Source organism: Lactuca sativa, chromosome 8, assembly GCF_002870075.4.
Source record: "Lactuca sativa cultivar Salinas chromosome 8, Lsat_Salinas_v11, whole genome shotgun sequence".
Taxonomy (NCBI): Eukaryota; Viridiplantae; Streptophyta; class Magnoliopsida; order Asterales; family Asteraceae; genus Lactuca; species Lactuca sativa.
This window is the reverse complement of record NC_056630.2, coordinates 237,335,399-237,343,902: the sequence shown is the minus strand read 5'-3', so window position 1 is coordinate 237,343,902 and position 8,504 is coordinate 237,335,399. Positions and strand designations below refer to the sequence as shown.

General features: G+C 33.7%; 1 protein-coding gene across 1 annotated transcript; it reads right to left on the bottom strand.

The window, feature by feature from the left end:
• Positions 1-5,591: 5,591 nt before the first annotated feature.
• LOC111906715 (nicotianamine aminotransferase 1) lies at positions 5,592-7,745 on the bottom strand. The gene is made up of 7 exons (XM_023902487.3): positions 7,443-7,745; positions 6,994-7,333; positions 6,627-6,845; positions 6,443-6,502; positions 6,213-6,368; positions 6,041-6,134; positions 5,592-5,950 (listed from the first exon to the last, which is right to left on the bottom strand). The coding sequence occupies exons 1-7, from the start codon at positions 7,706-7,708 to the stop codon at positions 5,832-5,834; spliced, it is 1,254 nt and encodes a 417-aa protein (XP_023758255.1). The 5' UTR covers positions 7,709-7,745; the 3' UTR covers positions 5,592-5,831.
• Between the last annotated feature and the right edge of the window lie 759 nt (positions 7,746-8,504).

Here is an 8,504-nt window from a genome sequence, read left to right as displayed (position 1 = left end):
GTAATATTATGCTCCATTTTCGAAACATCCGAGAGTGTACATGTCTACTAACTTTCCTGAGAATACAAGTGGTTTCAAAAAGTGTCAACATTTAAGTTGGTGAGTTCATAAGTATTTTGTTGGAAAAGTTACGTTCTTTGTTATTAAAAATGTTACTATATTCTTCTAGAAAATCCTATATTTTCTAATGTGATGAATGATAAGTAAAATGACTCGTACTAGTTCCTTCTATGAGTATTTAGTGTATACGAGTTACATACAATTCAGATCGAGCAGACGATCGATTGTGTGGTTCTGCCCAAAGCCCACAACCAAACAAGGAACATGAAATGAGGCGGAAAGCCACACATTCCACTGCATGTCGGATTCTTATTGTATATAAACCTACCGTATTCACTAAATACTTACAGAGTTAATTGTAATGGTACTTAAAGTATTACATTCTTATGTTTAAAACTCTTGTAACTCAAGGTTCTAATCTATGTATTTGAAATCATCTATACTATTACCTTCTATGATTGCTTAATGTATACTAACTATATATAATTAAAATCGAACAGACAGTCGGCTGAATGATTCTGCCCTAAGCCCACAACCAAACAAGGAACAGGAAATGAAGCAGAAGTCCACTCCACTATCTACCAGATCTTTATTATATATAATATTATCGTATACATTAGGTAATCATAAACTTAAATAAGTGGAAACTCATTGAATGTTTACTAGATCTCTGTTCATGTCATGTTAATGAATAATATGATGTTTTACTTTCCATGTGATTATATGTAAATCTAGAAATTTTGTACTAGCAAATAATGTAATATTATTTTACCATTTAAATAAAACAGTGAAGGTGCATTTGCCCTGAAATCTGTATATAAAGTTTGTAATCAAATAAGATTATTTGATATTATATTATTCATAAATATGTCGTTGTTTCCTCATTGTGAGTTATATAACCATACTGAACCAGTCTACCTAATCGCAATGTTCTGCAGGTGATGGAATGTTAACGACATTCGTCACCCTAGGCCTGTCGGCCTGACTATGGCTAACAGTCAGGATGTGGGATTGTAAGTCCCAAATAGATCTATATACACATATCTCACTCTCCCTACAAGAGATTCTGGTAAAGCAGGATTTTTTACTCGTACTTAGATAAGTACACGAAGACGTCTTACAACTTTCTTCAACGTTTTTACGAGTAATAACTGAAAACCCTTTTTTTATCTGTTAAATTTGTACTTTGTAAAATAGTTCTTTCTGTTTCATAAACTATACCTATTATAGTATATCAGTTTCTTTCTGTGTCGTTGTGAAAATTGTTGTGTTTTAACATGTTTTGTAATCCAATAGTATGACAATTTCGTGTATTTAATAAATTCCATGTTTAACAATATTTTATTGTAACAAAATATAATAAACAATTTATATTTTAAAACACAAGATTTCTTGTGTTTTACTTGTTCCCCCCCCCCCCCCCCCCCCCTAAAATAATTTAAAAAATTTTAAAATGTAGGGGTATGAACTCACATTTTATGAATTTTCGGTTGATGATACGATGCAGTAGAGGTAAATCCACAAGTTAGTACTTGTGACAATACTCGAAACTTAATTTATATTAATATCAAATTTAAGTATAAAATCGATGTTATAATAATGTTTAAAGTGTTAAGCAACACTTTATTATCGTGAGAAGACTTACAATAATACTTAGAATATCATTTGTGTGTTTTTCATGTTCTTCACGTTCTTCGTGTTCTTTGTGAAAACTAGTGTTTTTTATGTGTTTTCGGCCTAATATAAGATGATTGGAAGGTGTTTGTGAACTAATTACAAGATCAAGGAATGATATTTGTAAGATTCTAATAAGAATCAAGTGATTTTCGTATGTTCTTGAGAAAAGAGGGGAGGTTTCGCATGTTCTTGAGGAGAGAAGAGGGAGTTTTCGGTTGAAGTTGAGAGAAAAGTTAGAGTTTTTAGTTGAATGTAAAAGAATGAAGGATAATTTCGGACTTCTTATATATATAAGGAATGGGTTTTCGGCTGTAAATGGTTCTCGGCCTAGAACACAAACCGAGACTTCGATTTTCGGCTGGGAACTCAAACTGAGAGGATAAGGCTGCTGAAACCGAGGAGAAAAGCCTTCTAGAAACCGACTCATAATTTGCGGTCTGATTGGTTTACGGCCGAAAGTTGTTTGCGGCTGCGAACGGTTTGCGGTCCGATAAAGAAGGAAAAGCATGCAAAGGTTTTCGGTTCTAGCGAGGATCCTCGGTTCTTAGATTTTTACTTCTAGTTTATTCAACACTTTTACTAAGTTTTTAAATGTATCAAAACGTTAATTTAACTTTATTAAACTAACAAATCAATATATTTGACTTTAATTTGATATGTTTGACTTGTGTTGACTTTTATTGACTTTTACACAATAGAAAATAACGAGGTGTCACATTGTCAACTTGATCAAGAAAGTACAATAGGCGGTTCTCAATTTCTAGATGGGAAGTTTGTGAGTTGGCAGTCAAAAAAGCAAACGAGTGTGTCGATACCCAACACGAAGAAAATACCATTGCTTTGTGATTCTTTGAGTGAATTATGAATTTATCATAATCCAGTTCAACATTTCAAGACTAAATATATTGCTCTTCGTTATCATTTATTAAAGATCATATCAAAGATGGAAATATCGATGTCTATTTTCCCAAAACAACATATCAACTTGCAGATATTTTCACAAAGGTTGTTGATGAAAAATCTTTTCTAAGGATGTTAAATTGATTTGGGATGATGGAGGCATGTTATGTTCCAAAATCAAGCTACTTTTTCATGTCGTTGATATCGGAGTCATTGTTCACTAATGAAGGCTTCGATGTCCTTTAAACTTTAACATTGGAACAGGATCGCTCAGAGATTATTGTTCACATTTAAAGCTTCGATACCCTTCGTATTCGACATTCTCTTTTAATCATTTAGAGGAGTAAGGCTACTATCGAAGTTTTGGTACATTTCTTTTACATTGAAAATTTCTTTGTTTCTTATTTTCTTTAAAAACAAAAAATTGCAAAAAGATTTTCTTTATTTTGCTTTTCATTAGAAATCAAAAATACCACAAAAAAATTCTTTATTTTTTTTCTCATTAAAAATCAAAAATACCAAAAAGATTTTATTTATTCTAGTCTTTTCAATAAAATTTAAAAATTCCAAAAGGATTTTCTCTATTTTTGGTTAATACTTTGTATTCTACTCTGGAACAAATGAACTAAAAGATATATGTTAACCATAATTTTTTATTAACCCTTGACATTCTGAGTCTATACCAACTTAGAATTATGGTTATTTGGAAATTATTTATGTGATCAAATTTGTGGTCACCATGAACTTCTGAGAGACTTATTGTCCATCTTCTTACCTAATTTTCTTACACAAAAACACACACTTAGATGCATAACCCGTTAGATCTCTAGTGGAAACCAACTAGAATCGCGGTTGCTAAAACTTTGTTTTTATAATCTTGAGGTCATTGCCACCATGATTTTAGTGAAACCCATAAAACAACACCTTTGTGGAAACCAACTAGAATCGTGGTTGCTAAAACTTTGTGTTTTTAATTGTTCTAGATTTTTACCAAGGAATTGATGGAAGAAAACTCTTAAAGTTTCGTTATGCCTTTGCATGATGTTCAAAATCTCATTTTCATTCTTTTTGGGTGATCTTAGTGAAATTGATCATTACAAAGTCGTTTCTTCCCAAGAAAATCCAAGTTTTCTTTTCATGAAATGACATTTCAGTTTGAATATTTTCAATTGTTTTTTGCCTTAAAATCTAACCAATATTTAATTGTGGTTGATTATACTAATCATTCAAGGATTTTCATACATATCACTACTTTTATGTTAAGTTGCACATATATTTGAAAACACAGCCTACATTCGATATTAATCGAAAGAGGTCATTCGATACTTCTCTATTAGTATTCGATTGTAATTCACAGGAAACCACACAAGCACTTCGATATCTCTCTTGATGTTGGAGGAATACAATCTTTACATGGGATCATATTGGTTTTATATCAAAGTTGATTTGATATCACGACTTTCCAACAAAAAAGTATTAATCTTGATTCTATCTTTTTCTTTGGAACACAATTGCACTGGAATCTTTGAGGTTTCAAGTAATACAAACTTTTACCAAGATTCTGCAAAGTCTGGGTTATGATTTCATTTATTATGCACGTTAATAGATGAGACCCAACTTTCTCTATTCTCAATATCGAAGTTTGGTTCTAGCTCGATGATTTAACAATGGAAGTTCAATGTTTGTTAGAAGGTGATGTGACCATTGTGCAGATGATGTCAGCTTACTGTACTTTATCTTCGTTAGAGGGAAACTACTTATTACCCTTACACGTTGCAGACACTGACAATGACTCTTCAGTTACCTACCTTCCAATTGGCATATTTTTATTGGAAAACATTTCAAATTCTAATTTGACGGCTTAAAAGGGGATTGACGGTTCTAATTCGTTTTTTCCGCTCTCACAAAATTCTCTCAAGAACCCTAACCCTAAATTCCCCCTTCTTCTAAAAATCAACTTGAATGATTATCATCATGTCTAATGTGGATTTGTTCAACACTAGTAATGACGATACCTCCATTCGACAGATGAAGAGTCAGTCAGACAACATCTAGTTTAATCCAATTGTCAATGCCTAAAGCTCTTTATATGCTTGTTCAATATCTGAATGACTCTGTTCTTCATCATGCTTTATCTTCATCTTTTGCAATGATGATGAACTGGTTATCATTGTATGTTCCACAGTTGTTTACAATAAGAATGGTGAGGTCATTACATTTCAGATGGAAATCAAAGGTAAGAAGAATTTGTATAAGAAGCAGTTTTCGTAGATTCTTAAATTGGAAGTCGATGGTCCTTTTAAAGTTCCTTTTTCTGATCAGATACTTGTCATGCAGAATGAGATGTGGTATTCTCCTTCTACTAATTTAATTAGTGATTTTAGGAATTCAAAATTACCATCCTTATGGAATTTCTTCTTTGGAGTGATTATCTGATGCTTGACTGGGAGGAATTCTAGTCATAAAAAGGCAAAGCTTCGGCCATATTCAATCCTAGCAAATTTGTACTACAATCTCAAGGTTGATTATACTTCTCTTCTGTGGGATGAGTTTACAACATATATTAATCATGCGAAGAAGGGGATGATGTGGGAACATCCCAACCAATGTTTGTGTGAGGGGGAACATCCCTATTGAGTACATGTGAGGTGGAACATCCCCACAAATATGTGTACTTTTTTATCTTTTTTTAAAGGGTTTTGTCATATAGAGTTTTCATGTAGACACAAAGTGTACTTATCTCATTTGAATACTTCTTTGATCATTGTGTACTCTTTTGTCATTCGTTTAAAATAAGACACTTTATTTCCTTCGTGCAAGACAGATGGTACTCTTTTATCTTTTGGCCACAGTTTTTGTTCCAAAGGTTTTCTATGGAAAGGTTTTTAATTAGAGGAATATGAGTATTCTTTTGTTTTATAGATATAATAAAAGAAAGAAAATTAATCAAAGAGTTTATGAATGCTAAATTTTGAGAATTGATTTTATCAAAGAGTTTACTGAATGCTAACTTGAGACTGAATAACAACCCAGGATCAGTTCTACAATTGTGGAGCACTGGAGCATGACTTCGCAAATTAAAACAAACTTGTTCCTCAGAAAGGAGGTATTATTCCTCAAATTGCAAAAAAAGTGAGCCTAAAAGACTCGGAATGCAAAAACTTCAAGACAATTTTCCATTGTCACATATTTTATCACTGCTGTTTTGCATGTCTCAAACAAAACGCTTTCAGCCTCACAATTGCATCTTGAAGCACATTTGGCTCGGCAGCAAAACTCACTCGAACCCAGTTTTTCATACCGACAGCATACCCTACACAGATATAACATTAAAACTTAAAACTAAAATTATAGCAATATAGACAAGTGACCATTGTTTATGCTAATGAAGGTTCTCTTTCACCTGGAAAAAGGATCATGGATTCCTCTTTAGCCAACTTCATACAGAAGTCTGTATCATCAGCAACGTCAGCAAAAGCTTCTAGTTTCAACTTCACCTGTACAACAAATTCAGTCAAATTTTAACATGCAAATTGTATTTAACGAACATTAACTTTATTAATAAATATCTCTACCATCGCAAACATTGATCCCTCGGGTTTGTGTGGGCATGCAACGAAGGGTATCTCTTTAAGCCTCTCATAGAACATATCCGAAGCCCCCTTTAGTATTTTGTTGATATTCAAGAAGAAAGAGTCTGGCGTGTTCTTCATGATATAAGGAATAGCTCCCTACATACGTTTTAAATATTCAATGTAATTGAAACGAGTCATTGATCAAGAATATTAATTCTTCAACTACGGACCTGAATCACCGTTGGCGGATCTGCTGCTATCACAAGAGTACTCTTTATGGTTTCAGCAAGCTGACATGATTACAAATGTTAGATACGAGAAAAATGTGATTTGTACTTCTTGAAAAATACATATAAATGTTAGCGAAGTTCAAAAAGCCATAGAAAAAGAACAAGAAATAGAGAAAATTAAAACCCCAGTTTTGCGAAGAATGCCATTAGGATCAGTAATTGCTATCCATCCAAAACGCCAACCAGGAATGATCCATCGTTTTGATAATGACCCAAGCGTCACAACTGGTGCGATATCTCCAAATACTCCCATGGGGATGAAAGGCTTTTGTCCAAAAACTTGATGCGCATAAACTTCATCGGCTATCACCAAAATCCGAAGTTCTCTTGCTAATTCCGCAATCTATAATTTCCGAACAAACAAAAACAAGAATCTATACGTTACGTACCACATAACATCTATCATAATATTCAACCGTATTTGTAATAGGAATAGCATTATTCAATGGGTGGATATGTCGGAGAAATGAAACTAAAAGAAATAACCACACCTTTCGCATATGGTCGATTGTGAAAACATTTCCACAGGGATTTCCAGGGTTGATGAGGACAATAGCCACCGTATTTTCATCTGCCAATGCTTTGACACCATCAAGATCAACTTCCCATCCTTTCTCAGGGAGGAGATCAAAATGGCGAACCTCAAGTGGACTAAATCTTGCCCGAGCTTCATAAATTGGGTAATTAGGCCGAGGAAAAAGTATATTAGCACCCGGACGTGAAAGAAATGTTAGTACGACTTCGATAGCATGATTTGCTCCAGCCGTTAGGAAAACATCATCAGCTGTTAATTCGTAGGGAAGGTCTCTCGTTAGATACTCAGCAATAGCCCTGTTAAATTAATGAACAAAATATAAGCAACCCATCATAATTATTGTGTCGTTAATAATGATGCTTAAAATCAAAATCTGGAAATACAGATAATACTAAGGCAACAAACCTTCTTGCAGGAATAATTCCAACACCAGCAGGGTAACCATTGAACTGAGTGGACTGAATTGATTGAACTAAGGCTTCTTCTAATACAGGAGATGGTTTGAAGCATGGATACACCGAAGGATCACCATGTCCGAGATGAATCATTGGTTTCCCAGTTGCGGTTTCATCAATGTTGCCCATGATGGCTTCGAGGATGTTTCTGATCGTGAAAGATGCAGCAGCATGAAGCTCATGGTTCTCCTTGAAACCCCATTCCTGCTTCTCCATTCTTCTTGCTCTTCTTCCTTAATTTTCTTTGGTTATGTCGAGAATGGCTTGATTTATAGAAGTCCAAATGTGGTTGAGTGGTTGCTAATAGCGGTGGGTCCCAGCAAATGGACATGCACTGGGTTTAAATTTCTGCTGGTCGCTAGCCAACAAATTCTTATTTCTTAACCACCTTCCACACATTTACTCTACCATGATGATGAAGGGTTCACATGTTAAGGACATGTCACAGTCATACAATTAACAGAATAAATTTATCTTTGTTTCGGTAATTTCCATGTGCCACTTACGCTGCATTATATTGATGAGAGGTTCACATGTTATACACATGGGTGAGGAGGTTATTATATTTGAATGTACTCATTGGTTGTTATTCAAATTATAGACAGCAAAAGTAAAAACAATATTTCTAGCTTAAAATCCCAACAATTATCTTGCAACATGACAAGAACAAGTTCTTGAAAAGAGCAAATTTTACGCACCATTGGCACTTTAACCGAACTATAATTATATTTTCACAAAGCATTAATTGGCGTTAATATAGATGCATGCACCAACGGAAAGAGGGGTTTGAATGCCGATTATTGCCCATTGGTTACCTATTTTACAAACAGTTTTTTTTATCTAACTTCTAACCTATTTTTAATAATAGTCTATTTTGACCATGGATCCGTTTAAAAAAAAAAGTTAAATATTGAAAATTGTGTACTCGTATTTACTCACACCTCTTTTTTGTTAATTATTTTTCTTTTATGATTTCTTTGATTTTTTTTAAGACACCTCGTCTCTTTTATTT

What these genes read in the sequence shown, in the direction of transcription:
- LOC111906715 (XM_023902487.3), bottom strand. Translation starts at nt 7,708, where the DNA reads ATGGAGAAGCAGGAATGGGGTTTCAAGGAGAACCATGAGCTTCATGCT. An exon ending in GGAATTATTCCTGCAAGAAG is followed by an intron (nt 7,334 to 7,442) that starts GTTTGTTGCCTT and finishes TTAATTTAACAG; the next exon opens with GGCTATTGCTGAGTATCTAA. An exon ending in ATCCATGATCCTTTTTCCAG is followed by an intron (nt 5,951 to 6,040) that starts GTGAAAGAGAAC and finishes ATATCTGTGTAG; the next exon opens with GGTATGCTGTCGGTATGAAA.